The 16,250-nt window shown below is 41.3% G+C and overlaps 1 protein-coding gene across 1 annotated transcript in view; it reads right to left on the bottom strand.

Moving 5' to 3' along the window:
- SORCS3 (sortilin related VPS10 domain containing receptor 3) overlaps positions 1-16,250 on the bottom strand; it is a 315,097-nt gene that overhangs the window by 137,002 nt on the left and 161,845 nt on the right. The window contains exon 4 of the mRNA XM_069796927.1: positions 7,931-8,089. Within this exon, the coding sequence (XP_069653028.1) occupies positions 7,931-8,089 (159 nt within the window). The remainder of the gene's footprint in view (positions 1-7,930; positions 8,090-16,250) is intronic.

Genomic DNA, 16,250 nt, shown 5'->3' with positions numbered 1-16,250 from the left:
ACTGCTTAATTTCAGCATGCCTGCAGCATGCAACTGCCATCTTAGAATTGCACTGTTCAACATTAGGAGTTCCAACTCAAAGTGCAGTATCACCTGAACACAAGTCCCCATGTGCTTAAGTTTCCACGAGAGGCACAGAAAAAATCTGAGACCAGGGGCTGGAGCACTTGCTGGGAATGAAGAACACAACTCCCCAGTCTCTGTGCTGGAGAAGCTGAGCAGAGCAGATGGAGGGGGAACTAAGCTTGAAATCCTGCAGCACTAGCATGCCCTGAGACACAGGGACCAAGGGTCCTTCAGGGCACTGAGGGCTCTTTTAGAGTCCCAACTCAGTGATCTGCTATGACAGGAAAAGAGGAGATAAGGAGTTGTCTTTTTCTCCACGTGTGTGTGCTTATAACGGTCTGACAATTTCTTTATACGACTCCTCTTCACAAGGAGCCACATGGAGAGGACAAGAGGCAAGGGGTATACAGTTGCACCAGGAGAGATTTCATCTTGGTATAAGATAGACATTTTTTTACAGTGAGAACAATCAATCAGTGGAACCTCCCCGCCAGGGACTTAGTGAAGTTCCCCTTACTGGAGGCTTTCAAGACATGACTGGACAGGGTGCTAGATAATCATATCTAGGCTCCCTTTCCCACAAAAGTTTGGACCAGATGATCTTTCGAGATCCCTTCCAACCTGGGCTGTTCTATGAGTCTATGAAAACGGCTCACCACAAAGAATCCCAGACAAAGATGGATGACTGCGCAGAATAAGGTACCTACATTTTGAGAAGAACATGAACCCAGCCTTGCCCTCCTCTCAGCTAGTCCCACTGGATTTCTTTGGCAGCACCCTACCCAACTGGACACTGCCAAAAAAACAATAAAATCCCACCCTGCCTAACCGCCCTGTGTACTGGGAGCCTGGGCCCAAATTCCAGGGGAGAGTTTTGCCTGGCAGCAGAAGGGCACTGCCTTCATGGCTGTGGCTCTGTGTGTCTAAGCTATTAAAAAAACTTTCCCACATAGTCCTACTGTTATCTGTGATTCTTTGTGATAAAGTCAGCAGTGTCTAGTCAAGATAGTCAGGTCTCTGACAGGCACCACATTCAATTATCGGTTCATAACTTGCCACATCTCCAGTGCTGAAGGAATCTCCCCAGTCAGACCTGATACTGTCTGCCAGGTGCAACTTGGTGATACAGCACAATGTTATCTTGCAAATTTTATTTATCACCTCATTTGAAGAGCTATTAAGACACCCACTTTCTTTTGTTTGCTTCCTGCTGAAGATTAAGCCCTATGGAGGGAGAAGCCACTGATTGCCAAACTTCTTGTTTATCCAATGTTCTCAAATTCATAATAGTGTAGCTGGGAAATTTAAATTGGTCTGTTATTGAATTATTCAGTCTCTCACCTATTCCCAGTGGGTTCACAATCACAGTTTGGCCTGTAAGGAACAGGTGGAACTGTATCTGTTTGCATGGGTTTTTTTCTCTTAACAATGGTGATTGGAAATATTTTAAATATCTCTCTCCGTATTTCCCTAATATTCTCTCTCTTTTTTTAACCTTTTAAACAAATATTCATGCAAGAGTTGTGCACGTTGCTCTGAAAAAAGTTTCAATGTCATTCTGAGAGAAATTCTGTGGAGCTGTAAACACCCCTCCATGTCCACCTCCAGACTGATCCATTCCCCAGAGGGGTATTGGGGTGCGGGAAGTTGAACTTATTAAGAATTAGTTGGTTACTTGGATAAACAAGACAAATTATGAGGCACTTGAAATATTGGTATCAGAAATTGTCCTGGTTTTGGTTGGGATAGAGTTACTTTTCTTTCTAGTAGCTGGTATAGCGTTATGTCTTGGATTCAGTATGAGAAGAATGCTGATAACACACTGATGTTTTCAGTTGTTGCCAAGTAATGTTTAGACTAAGTCAAGAATTTTTCAGCTTCTCATCCCCACCCAGCAAGAAGGCTGGAGGGGCACAACAAGTTGGGAGGGGACACAGCTGGGACAGCTGACCCAAAGTGGCCAACGGGGTATTATTCCATACCATGTGACATCATGCCCAGTATATAAACTGGGGGGAGCTGGCCTGGGGGGATCGCTGCTTGGGAACTAACTGGGCACTCATCAGTGAGTGGTGAGCAATTGCATTGTGCATCACTTGTTTTATATATTCCAACGCTTTTATTATTATTGTAATTTATTATTGTTATTACTATCATTATTTTTTTCTTCCTTTCTGTTCTATTAAACTATTCTTATTTCAACCTACAAGTTTTACCTTTTTTCTTCCAATTCTCTCCCCCATCCCACTGGGTGCGGGGGGAGTGAGTGGGCAGCTGCGTGGTGCTTAGTTGCTGGCTGGGGTTAAACCATGACCGAAATGCAAGATCAATTCAAGATCTTCATCCCCAGCCACTATGAATGGCAGCAATGAAAACTATACCTCATGTGTATGCTGGTAGACTGTGAGCTTTCACAGCACTCCATAAAGCAGTTTCCAATACTTTCCAACAAAGAGTATCACACCTTTTTCATATATTCCTCTTCCCATCAGAATTTGATACAAGGGTCATTTAAAACAGCTTCCTATATATTTTCTGCAAAAACCTGTGAAAAGTGGAGGATGAAGCCCCATTTTCCCTTTGTATTGGCTCATATATCCAAGTGCCAATACGGACACTGCTAGTGAGACCCGGCCTGACTTGCAGCAAAATTGGCTATAACATTTACATAGTGTCCACCTTCTGTCAAAGGCCACAGGGGGCCATTAACAGAACCAACATGTGCACGCATCAGATTGCACTATTTTATCAATAAAGTAGACACACACAAAGCTACTGGGAAGGGATCCAAGATTTTCAACTCACAAGATGCAATTAACCTCCCAGGGCCTGGTAATTGTACAATGCCACACGGCTGCTCAGGGGGGAGTAGTACACCCATCCATGCTTGCTTAAAGCCCTGCAAAAATTCCTCCTGTCTATGTTTTATATGTTGTGAGAAGACATTAGGGTCTACGAACTTGCTACATGTTCATGCCCACACAAACAGATTTCTTGGCTCAGCCATACTGCATTTAGCTGATAATACAAGAGAGTTAGCAAGGCAGAGGAGAGTCATAATTGGCTATGAATATTAAGAACAGGAATGATACGCCGTGTCAACTCATACTGAGGAAATATCCTCAATAACTCTTTCAAGAGAAAACAAATGGTGGTGGCTGTGATTTGTCCTGAAATGAACAAAGTAGCCAGCAGCCACACAGCAAAACATCTTTCAGAAAGCCTGCTGAGCTCCTTCCCTCTCACTGAATCTTCTTCCTTGCTCCTAGGAATAGCCCCAAGCAAGAAAAAGAGGGACAATACCTATGTGAGAGTGGTAATAAGAGATTTAGGGACTGAACTGATGCCGTATTCAATTATTTCAGTTGATGGAAGAGAATGTTGTCAGAAAGCCTTTGGCTTTCTCAGCTATAAAGTCATATTTCAAGGAGAAGTTCTGTGGAGAAGAGAAGGGCTCCTTCTTTGAGAAGGGGAAGGTCATTTTTGGACATAAGATTGCTGTGAGGCCTGGGCTTTAAACTAGAATCATGTGAGACTGGTAGCAAAAGTCCACAGGTAGGTATAAAAACAGATCCATGCAAGGGATAAACTAGTGGGGTGGGGTTATTCAGCAGCAAGGCTATAGGAGGCGCAGTGAGAACAGTAAGTGTATCTGCAGAGCATCCTGCAATGCCTGAACATCAAGGCTGCGAGTAAGACAGAGCCAGCAGGAGAAGCTGGAAGCATAAACTTATGATGAAAATTACACATAATAGTGGCATAACAGTGCCTGGCTGAGAAAATTCACAACTAGAATATTACCGCAGGAAGGCATCACTTGCTCAGGAAAGAGAGGACAAGCCTTGCGTATCACGGATACATACACTCGGTCTGAGGTCTCATAGCATTCTCCTAAGCAAGCTAAAAGACTGGAGGAAGTTACTATTAGCTGGGTAAAAAACTAACTAGGATACCATATTCTGAAAACAGTTATCGCTTGGCCACTGTCAAACTGCAGGGTATATGTAAAGACTGTGGTTCCTCATGGGTGTCACAGAGCTCTACTTTGCTCCATTTATTCACTACTGTCTTAGAAATAGCGAATACATCTTCTAAGTTTGGAACAGTGAATACACCTTCTAAAACACCAGCTTGTAAGGGACAATAATTCTGTTAGAGGACAAATTTTAAATTGTTGGTGTTTTTTAGTTGGTTGGTTTTTTAATCAACTGGATAAATAGACTAATACTGTTGTCAAATATGTAGAAGCTGGCTAAAAAGAAGGACGAATGCTTAGGATAAAACAATGATTAAAAAAGAGGCTTGAATCACAGCCATGGAACTGTAGGTCAGAAGACCTCAGAGGAAAAATTTCTAACTGGAAGATCCAAAATATTGACTATTTTTATTTCACACAAAGACTTTAAAACTGTTTTCTATTGTTATACACAAAACAATTTTAAAATCTTTTCATCTAGGCAGTGACCAAATCAATTATTTGTAGAGCACTAGCTGTTGATATTTCATTTTACTGTGTGTAACAACATACTCGGCAAAATGTTTTTTCAGAGTCATCATTCTCAATAATTTCCAAGTTGACCACAGCTTGTTTACAACACCATATTATTACTTTTAATTGAAAGAAAATTACTAAAATAAATATTAATCTGAAAGCTATTTTTTAATCTAAGAATTGAAATTAAATTTGCAAACTTGTTTACACATTCACAGTTATGAGAGGGTGGATTAGATCTTCCCTTAATAGTTCCTACTGCTGGGAGTCAAATTGTATGTATTTGATTTGTTTTCAGAGTTATTTGTATTTTTAAATTGGCCTCTAAAGTAGTCATTACAAATAGACTTTAAAGGTCAAACACGCTTTAAAGCTTAAAGAGGTGGAAGATAATGGTGTCCCACCATAGGAGTGGCTGCACCACTGAACATACAGCAAGCCACTGACTTTCATCAGCACCTTCCTTGTCACAGTACCTGTGGATGAACATTATCTGCAGGTTACAGACTAATGATAAGCTTTCTATTTTATTTCCCTTTCATGCCTTTAAATCAAAAGTGTTTCAGAGCAGTTGTATCCCAAAAACCTGGATACACGAAGTGAGGAAGCAAGCACTATTTGATCCAGCACCACCTATTTTGTGCCAGGCTACTTCATGCTGCCTCACAGGAAAATGGGCACAAAACCAAAGGACAGAGGAGTACCAGAAGGACCAGGCTGCAGTTGGAGAATTAGTCCCTGACAACAGCTTGGCATCCCTTTGGATAGCCTTCTCACAACTGCAGAGCACTACTGCAGACTCTCTAGCTGCTTATTTTGGGGGCTCTTGATATCTGTCTTCTGGTCAGCAGCAGAGAGATCAAATGATCATTGCCATAGGCATGATCCCGTGATCACAGCTAGGAGAGAGGGCATGGCATAGCAGTGCGGGAAGGTGTGAGATCCAGATCTGGCTTCTAGAGAAAAAGGGAGGAGAACAACCACAACAGTCTTATGAAGATGCACAAGACCTGATGAAGCTGCTTAAGGATTTATGATTTTTAGCCTAAAAGATACTTTCTTCTTGTCATTGGCCTAACCCTCATCTTATAGGAGGTCATGGCTGACCTCTGGTTTGCACTCAGCTGCGGCAGTACTCCTGTTTCCAGACAGGCAGGAATGTATTACACTGGCCTCTAAGAAGATTTCATCTGGGGACTTCACATAGCACTGCTGTCACAATCTATAGCACCGCCTTTGCGCCCTAACAGCACTGCCTGTTATCTCAGTATCAACTGTAACTGCAGTGAAGCTGCATGATCCTGAGCCAGAATGACAATTCTTCTACAGCTCTTACTAAGCCAAGATGTGACTGAGCAAAATCTATACCTGGGTTATGTTAAGCAAACGCTTCAACTGGGAAAAGTGCTGCCTCCATGGTTCCACTCAAAGATCAGCTTGCAACCAGCACTTGAGACCATCCTTCTGAAGACTGAAGAAAACCATCATGAGTGGCCTTGAATGCAAAGGCAGGCATAAAGCCAAAGCCTGAACTTTGCATTGCTCCATTTGCATTTGACCAACAAGCTGCAGAGCACGTCATCTCTTACGCTGTGGACAAATTTGTTCAGTTCCTGGGAAAAAATGCAAGCAGCCTCAGGGTGTTTCTAACCCACAGTTCATTCTCCTTGGCTCTCTTCTGAGCAGAAGAGAACAGCTGAGGAAGGCATTCAGATGCATTAGTTTGAAGGAGCAAAAGCAAAAATGCTCCTGAGCCACTACTGCTGTATTGGCTAAGGGGAGCATAATTACAACTCACAGTTAACTGCGTGTGCATACTTTGTATTTTGATTTCTCCCTCCAGTGGCTAACATGTCATAAAAAGACTACAAAGCACTGGAAACAGAAGTACAGTGTTTCAACCCAAGAGAAGATGCTCTGCACTCTCTACAGCTGGATCTCTCTGCAAACACATACTCAGCATATCATATCTGGCTTCTCACATCCATGAGCACCTCATCAGATGTCTGTTTCTTTCAGGACTGTCTTTATACCATTTAAAATCTTTACCTCCAGTTTAAAAGTGGCATCAAACCATTCCGTGACATCAAATAAATAGATTGGTCTTTCTAGCCTACTTCAAAATCCGTGTTACACTGAACATCTGAGAGCACAAAACTATTTGACATTTGACTAACTCCTTCATACAGTACGGACTTGATACTATGAAAGGAGTGTATTTACAATAGCTTTGTGCTTGCAAATGTCACTCAAGCGTCATCAGTACCATAGCAGCAAACCACCTGGGGCCTGCCATAGCATTCTGTTAATAAGTGGATGGAAAGGTTGCATCAGGAAGTATATCAGTAGTAGATTATTTGATTATACTGTCAGTAACTACTTGCACTAGCCTTTGAAAGGAAATTCTGTCAAATACAAGAGGCACAATATTTTGGGTGTATTGTCCTTAGAGCTGAGATGTGAGACTCACTAGTTTAGAAAACTTCAAAAATAACTGTAGGAATTGAAAACCCCACCCAGAACACATACACTTGACAGATTAATGCGAAAAACTTAAAGTGGCTATTCAGCATGTTTTTACTTTCCAGAGTCTATGGATGACAGAAATGGAAGAACGGAAAGATAAAAGCTTGGCAAGTTTTAACCTTTCTAAAATTTGTAACTTGATCACCTGGTCTGTGTCTCAGGTTTGGGCTGTAGTGGGGAATGCTGTTCCAGAACTGAAGCACACACTCCAGAGCCACAACACTTTACAAGTCACATTGCACCTGCATTGCTCAGCATCTTTCAAGAGAGATGAGTGCTATTAAGAACAGGCTTGGTAAGGACAAAGTAACAGACTTAAGAGTTGTCTCACTATCAGAAGGCACTGCAAAGTGACTTAAAAAGTGGCACAGAGGAGTTTGTCATCTGTTGCTGCTCAATGATTTCCAGATAGCTGAGTTCAGTTTGCAAGCAGAAAGAGCATCCCCTCACATGCAACAGCCAGCTGTAACCAACTCAGCCTGAGTGCTTGATCCTCAAAGACAGCTCAGCAATCACCAAGGCCTACAAATCAATAGATTTTTAGAACAGCTCCATATGTCATGTCAAATCTCAGATTCTTTTCATCTGTCATGCCATCACCACTACTAAAGTTTCCATACCCATCATGATCACTGTATAACTCCACTCCCTTTAGCAAGCTTGCTGTGGAGTCACTGAGGGGGTTTTGAGCACATTTAAAACTGCAAGGTGAGAGCAGCAAAGCACACCGTAATTTCTTCCACATCTCTGGAACTGTTGTAACTCTGGTTTAGAACTCTGGTTCTAAACACTATCCTCTTCAACACCTGGCTCATGAATCATTGAAATATGAAATCAATTGCTCACCTTTTGATCCAGACTGTAGGCCAAGATCCACTCTTCCTGCTTGGGGTGGAAGAGCAAGCTCTGGATATAGAAGTTCAGACGGTACTTCTGGTAGGTAGCCCCTTCATCAGAGCTGATGAGGATGCTACTCTCAATTTCTGGATCACTAAGAAGCATGATCTAAATAGAAAAATGAAGGGAAAAGTGTGTTAATGGAAAAGTGAAACTGAACTTCATTTAAAAGTGAGGTCATACAGCACTGATTCCTATTAGAGGTATTTAGAACATTGCTCAAGAGTGTAAACAGCCCTAGGATTTCCCAAATAGGGGGTTTTTTGTGTGTTTCACTTCCATTTTATTTGGTGATTCATTCATAGATTCAGTCAGTGATTCCTTTTTTTCATTTTATTTTTATCCAGATAAATTCAGAAAGCCCAGCAAGAATGAAAAATGCTATATTGATATCAAAGCTGATTTTTGTTGGGTATAGCAACTTCAGACAGTCACACCAGGCTTTCCTCATGCCTTTCCAGTCTACCACCTCTCTTCCCAAATGTGGAATACTTCAAAAGTACACAACAGGGCACTCCTGAGATTTAAGGCTCATTATCTGATAGCTTGCAGAGGTACAAATGAGAGCATCACCTCAGTGGAAACAGAGAATGCCTACCTGGATCAGCTGCTGGCATCTGAAAGTAGTCCATGTGCGTGTGCACAAACACTGATACACGATCTCATATATCATGCTTCCAATTTATACAGTAGGAGATTTTCATTCACTCAGTGAACACATAATTTTCCCCAAGCACGGGAAAGTGTATGACCTCAATTTGTACAGGGAGGAAAACACTTCTGAGCCTCTAATTTTAATTAGAAAATTATTACCAATATTTTAAAATGGGTTGATTCCACATTATCAGATGGCATGCTCTACATAAATGTTATCAAGAAAAATGTTGTGGAAACATTAACACCATCTTATTAACATCTGGAGAAAATGACATCACATTAAAGCAAATGCCAGCACCATAAAATAAAGGCAAACAGTGGGAAATAAATTAGAGCTGTGCTAAACACAGCAGGTTATTGATACACTAGCTGAAACAAATATAGAAACTGCCTTTCAGCAGGAAAACAGATCCAGGAACTGCCTTTTTTAGCTAGATGCAGAACGATCAGCTAGCTGAGATCCACTGCAGTTTTGTTACACTCGCTTGTCCCTGTTAACTTTTCTTATCAAACTTCACAGAGCTCCAACTTCAAGACTACGATAGGGAAAGACATTAATTTTGACAGCAAAAATCAGTTACAAGGAATGGTAAGACCCTTGGTATGTTAGACCTCGATCAAGCAAAAGATTTCAGCTCTTGTTTAATCTTAAGCACCTCATTAACTCCATGAAGTCACCAAGGGAAAGTGAATATAATGTAAATGGTTTCTGAACCTTTCCATTAAGAAATGAAAAGGGCCTTTAAAACTAGAACTGAACATTGTCCCAGGGTGAAGCCACCTGTAGGAATCCAGCTTGAGCTCAGAGCTCCTTCAACATCCCTCACATATACTGCTTACCAGCCTCATAAAGCAACCTCCACCTGTTCCCACAGAAAGCCCCACCACAAGTCCTGAAAAAGTGCATTTGCACTGTGCTCCGGTGCACAGCATGGGAAACGAGAAACCTCCCCACAGGCAACTGACTCCCTGGGAATTAGTCCTGAGAATAGCTCCCGATGGCCTCTACCTAGAAGGAAGCTTTGGTACATTTCTCCTTTCTAATCAGGTCAAAATACACATTTCATTTTGCTCCAAACAAGAAAGGTTTCCCCACTATTTCAAGATATTTTTTTCTGTCACTGGTGACCTAGACTTCAAAGACATTTTGTCCACCCAGTATACACCCCTGTTCATCTAAAGCATATTGCCTGCACCAGACAGAAAACTGTAACAGTTCAGTAAAAATCGCTTGCTTCTGTGGAATGGAAGAAGGATATAAGACTGCCAATATAACAAGATATTCCAGAGAGATCTTGCATTTAAAAGGAAGCATACTTCAGGAATAAAAAGATTTTCCACCTGATGTCACAGAAGATTACAAAGTTAATAACGCTAGCAGTTGCATACATCTGATGTGGTACACATGCAAAACATCCACTCTGCCCTTTCACACACAGTCTGCAACACTTCAGTGAACAGTTCAAGAAATGGGTCAGATGAGACAGAAAAGGAGATGTTTCCACCAGATGGTTCACAAAGCCAGGCAATTTGTTCCTCTGGAAGCGTAACAGTGGTTGCAAGATCAAATAATAAAACCATCAAGCTAGGAAAATTAAGAGCCAGAGGGAAAGCTGGAAGAGTCTAACAACAGTCATACCTTCTTGTAAGTGCCATCACATTAGCCGCCCACCGCCCTTCACCCAGTTCTGATATCAACTTCCCATTTCTTCGAATGGAGAAAAGAACACATCCAGCATCTCTGTTGTCATCCATCCTCCCAGGCAAGGCTGATTCCACACAAAGCAGGATGGAAGAAACAGGATGCTCAGTCAGAGTGAAAACCAAAAAGCCACCACCTAGTCACGCAGCCAGGACTGGTCCACAGCTTTGTTATGTGGCAAGCAGGAAAAGAAGAGTGGGAGACTGTGGGCTTTATTTTTTTGGTTTTGTTTGTCTTTTTTCTGCTGGAAGCTATGGGGGAAGGGGACAACTTTTGGCAGGGGAAATAGTAGGACATCTGTCAAAGGCCTGAAACCGCCACTTCTCATTATGGGGCCAGGGTGAAGGATTCACCCCAGTAGTGATTTAGATTAATCGCTTTTCATTAAGAGCCAATAAACAAACTCCAGTCACAATGAGCATTTCTGCCAGCACCTTGTGTTGCCATTTATAATTGCCATAAGGAATAGCAAAGGAGCACCAGAGAGTTGTCAAATGTAATTTATAGGTTTTTAAGATCTAATCATTTTCTATAATATTAAATTAAGTGGCAGCCTTTATTAAAAAGGAAATTACATTTCACCTTGCTACATTCTAGAATATATATATACACACACATCTATAGAAAAAATATTATTTTCAGTTGCTGTCTTCTCTAGTTTAAGTGAAGACGGGAAGGGGAGAGAGGATTGATTAATTCTAAGGGTAAGTCCTTGAAAATATACTTCAGATGAGGTGGTTTATACTACACATCTTTTCCTCTAGAGGCTATAGCCTGCCCTCCAAAATTCAGTGGACAATGAATGGCAAGCACCTGACAAAACAAATCAGGCTAAAAATCAGACTGAACTTCAGGTAGCTCCTTAGGAGATGAACGGAGAGGAAGAGAGCTGTCTGGTACGTGGTGCATCTCCTTTAAAGCAGGAGCTTTGGGGGCAATGATGACACATACAGAGCTGCTCTGAATGAACTCCAGTTCAGCAGAACACCAGACACCAGCTGTGGAAGCACATAGAAGGGAGATATTCAGAGAGGCCACCTTGCAAGCACAACATAAACTATGATGTATGGACTGAGATCTTCGGCACGTGACCAGGAAACACGTCCAGCTTTGAATACTTCAAAGGGATTTATCCCAGGAAATAAGAAGCACAGGCTGCAAGCAGAAAGAACAAGGAGGGGAGGCGTCATGCCTATACCTGCCATGAAAAAAACAAGGAGGGGAGGTGTCATACCTATATGCCATGATGTATTTGGTACACAACCCATAGAAGTAGCTAAGAGTCACTCACATTTGTTGGCGAGCATGTAGGACCCCTTAAAGGAGCTCTGAACAAATGCAGAAGTGAGAAGGAGGGAAAGTGACACCATATCACAGCACAAATCCACTAAATCGGCATGCCCTCTGATGGGGCTAATATAATAAAAACTAAGGCAGGATTTGTAACTAAGAATCTGAGTTCCTGCTACCCTGATTAAAATTACACATGTGTCACTGGATTAATGCAAACACCCTCCTCAGTATTGGTTTCACATAGGCTACATGCAGGTGGATGAGTCAAGATGGTGACACACTCCTCTTCCTCTGCTCCCAGTTAGCCAGGCACAAAGCTGACTGTGATCTGGAATATTGAACCACACCAGTAATGAGCTAGCACACTTTTCACAGGCACAACACTACATGCCCAGACTCTGCTGGCTTGGAGCTACAGGTAGCCTGAGCTCCTATCTGCCTGAATCTGTCCCCTCCAGTTATGCCAAAGACTCGCCTACAGCTTGGCACTCAGTTCTTCTCTCAGTATCCTTCACGGCTCTGCCCTCACATTAGCAGGCCTGCTTGGCACATCACCACTGTCCTTCCTCTTCTGCACCCAAGGCACAAGAACAACCCCACACTCCCCTGCCCCCATCATATTACCTGTATCCATAGCATCAGATTCAAAAGCTTTATCACCGCTCTTGCTCCCTGGTTCTGTGTTATCCCAACACAACAGAGATCTGTTTTGTACACAGCTGAATCTTTTAATAAACTACCTCTGGACAAAAAATGAAACAACATGCCACATAAAAGGCATTTTTATTAATATTAGTTTTCATTGAATCCTTTTCTTTTTCTCAGCCAGCATAAATTTTCACTGTAAATTACCAAAGCGCATCTCTTTAAATCAGCATGGAGAAGTTTTATAGGTACAATATCTGTAGCAGTAGTACCACTGAGCTGCATTAGCAGGAAGCATCCCAGTAAATGAATAAAGAAGACAGGTTCAAAATAAATGTCTTTTGTTCCCAGAAATAAGTAGATAGCATTAAAGCATTGTGTACTGCCTTCTGATTTTCCTCTTCATTTTAACATGCTTTTCATAAGCAGTCTTTTTCAGAGGTCCCAGTCACATTCTCATTTGCCTATATAAAGTGCTATTCTAAAAAGAAATAACCAAAACAGTTTAAAAAAAAAAAATCCACCTACAAACAACCCAAGTCTCCATATCTACAAAAGAAACCCAGCTCCTTAGCAAAGTATTAGAAATTTGCTCTGTAGCACTGAATTGTCCTTTTCTGCAATTGAAAAGGTAGTTCTGCCACAAACACTGCTGCAAAAACAGATACTTAAGGTTTCATGTTTACAGCTCCATAGTGATTTCCATATTGAATCTGCTCAGCTTACACATGAAAAGGCTTTGGGGTTTTTTGTCCTCCTCCCACTAGACCCTCAACTCAGAAGCACTTTAAGTCCCTCCTAAAAAGACTTTAGGTCCTTCCTAAAGCCAGGATACATCTACATCAGCAACAGGAAAAAAAAACATAAATCTGATTTTAAAAAGAAAGAAGCTTTTTTTTTTTTTTTTTTCTTTCCCATTTTGATTTAAAACATTTAAAGGATTGTATTGTCCCACAAGGCCTCTGGAGCTAAGCCTACTTCCCAATGAAGTTCTGTATTAGCTTTGAGTCTAAAAAGCCAAAAAGTTTCAAAAATTTATGCTGAAATGTCAATGCAAATGGAGGATTTTTGCTTTGTTTGGGCTTATGATGTCCTTTCCTCCTTTTGAAACTGAAAAACCAAAATCAAATAACATGTAAAGGCTTAAAGATACACAAATAATTTTCTTCCTTGAAAACATCAGTTCATCACAAGTATGTTCAATATGAATAGTTTGGAAATCATTTATTGGAAAAGTAATTTTTTACTGCTGAAGCATTTTAGATTAAATGTTTGACCATCTGAAATTTCTCACTCGCAAATATTTGGTTATTCATTCCCTTCCCATTCTTCCTCTCTCCTACATCATTACTGCAATCTACTTGCCCAGCAGGGTAAAGGATGCACTTGGACATATAGAATCATAGAATCATTTAGGTTGGAAAAGACCTTCAAGATCATCGAGTCCAACCATCAGCCATGCCCACTAAACCATGTCCTGAAGTACCCCGTCCACTTGCTTTTTGAATACCTCCAGGGATGGTGACTCAACCACTTCCCTGGGCAGCCCATTCCAATGTCTGACAACCCTCTCAGTAAAAAAAATTTTCCTAATATCTAACCTAAATCTCCCTTGCCTCAACTTGAGGCCATTTCCTCTCGTCCTGTCTCCAGCCACCTGACAGAAGAGACCAGCACCCACCTCACTACAACCTTTTTTTCAGGTAGTTGTAGAGAGCGATAAGGTCTCCCCTCAGCCTCCTTTTCTCTAGACTAAACAGCCCCAGCTCCCTCAGCCACTCCTCATAAGACTTGTGCTCCAGGCCCCTCACCAACTTGGTTGCCCTCCTCTGAACACGCTCCAGCACCTCAATGTCTTTCTTGTAGTGAGGGGCCCATATATACACAACCTTATCCTCTTAGAACACAGCTACACAGTATAGCCGAAGCCCTTCTATGCCAATCCCCATGGAGGAGAGATCTAACTCATTGCAAAGAAAATCTCACCCTTTTTTCATCTTTCCTCGCCGCATGTCAGTTCAATTAAAAAAAACTTTAGTTTAATCAAATCAGCCCAAACCCCTCTGAGAGAAAAATGTACTGGTGTCACAAGTAACTGTCTACTTACCAGCAAAAGTAACACCCATATGAATCAGCGTTAAGCTAAAAATATCTTTGCATGATTTGTACTAGTTTAGAAAGCACACCTTAACTTTATACAGACTTTTACAGAAGAGGTTCAGAAATGGCTAGATACCTGCTCACTGCCCTGTAGATATACTAACTCCTGCAATAATCAGCAGAAAAGGAAGCCAACCTCTACTTTCCAGTCACCAAGACCAGAATATTAGTCAGACAGAAAAAAAAGGGAGATGGCAGTGATAAAAATCTGCTCTAGAGAAAAATCCTATTTATTTATACACAAGTAAAGCAATCCACCCCATTACTTAGCCATCAGCAGCTGTGACAAGAGGGATATCTGCTCTCTGGGAAGCCAAACAAGACAGCCATGAAGAGGGTAAGAGCTTCCACACATTTACTAACTTTGTGTCCCAAAAGGAAAACACTCATTGCAATCCTTTATGTTATAGAGTAGCCCAGATTGACTCCTTCTTGCTTCACATGGCTCAAAAACTTCCTTAATGTTAAGGATAACCCGTAGGCATCAGTCAAGCAGTAAAGGTGCACTGAGCTTTCATGAGAGATAAATTGTCTGGACCTACCCCATTTCAACTTCTTGTAACTTCACTTCTTATTGCCCAAAATTTAACATTAATAACAGATTTAATTAATGAATATAGCACCAGATCACCATCTCTCAGAACCATAATGCTGTAATCTTAAAGGATGAAGTGCACTGCACTCACTTTATAAGGGTTTATGAAGCATGTGTTATAAAAGTACCTCAACCATAAGGCTTTTATACCTTGGCACTCACTTCAATACAATCCCATAAAATCCAAGCAATCTTTAAGTGTTAAAGGTGACTTTCACTCCTGTATTTATTATTGGATAATGAAAAATGAGTCAGACACCCATAGAAACTGAGCAATGAAACAGCTTCCCGAGACTTTTGCATTGGGTCTGCATTATATGAACCGTGACCAAAGAACCAAATAGCTCTCTCAAGACCTTTCAGGCACTTCATGCTAACCTCTCTTCAGAACTTCCTTTCCATCAGGACTTCTCTGTAATTACAAACCAACCTCTACTCTGCAGAATCCCATTGCTTATCACTGAACTTTCCAGATGTCAACAGCTGTTTCTGTAAGTATCCAACTCCTGTGAAGGATCTCCTCCATAGACTCCTCCAGCTGTGCTGAAGACTGCAGCTCTCTACTCCAGTAAGTTGGTTTGAGAAGACAGCATAGATCTCTGACACGAACACCTCATCTGTGGGTTCCCCATCTTTCCAGCATGGAGAGAGAATGATCAGAGCACATCATGCTGTTCAGGTTACATGCAAGTCCTATGTCTTTGTAGTACGTTTTGTCTTTTGTAGAGGGTACATGAAAGAAGAGGACCATTACAAGGTAGACAGTAAGAAGCTGTAAAATGAAAACTTTTTTTTTTTTTTTAACCTAAACCAGCAGGGTCTTCTGGTGATACTGCAACAGAGTATCAACAGCCCTGCAAAAGAGGACATCACTGGGCTGCTTGTTCATTTTTATGAATATCAAATCCTCTTCTGAAATGCAATTTGTAATTATTCTGCTGTACCCTTGTTATATATATTTAGACAGCCCATCTTCAAAATTGAGAGCAAGTTTCATCATAAGTTTTGTAAGTTGTACCACAACAATTTTCTGCATAGATATCAAGACCATTTCATCAATCAGAAATGATGCAAGCATAAATCTGCTGTCCAAACAGCACACCCCCACACCAGGATCAAGCCCCTCAGCAGAATCCTGGTACTGTCAGAAATAAAACTAAGAGTTTTAGCTACAATCAACCCAATGTGCGCCTTGTCTCAACAGAACTTGGAACCAG

This window comes from Haliaeetus albicilla, chromosome 11, assembly GCF_947461875.1.
Source record: "Haliaeetus albicilla chromosome 11, bHalAlb1.1, whole genome shotgun sequence".
Taxonomy (NCBI): domain Eukaryota; kingdom Metazoa; phylum Chordata; class Aves; order Accipitriformes; family Accipitridae; genus Haliaeetus; species Haliaeetus albicilla.
The sequence above is the reverse complement of the archived record's forward strand: the minus strand, read 5'-3'. Positions and strand labels throughout refer to the sequence as shown.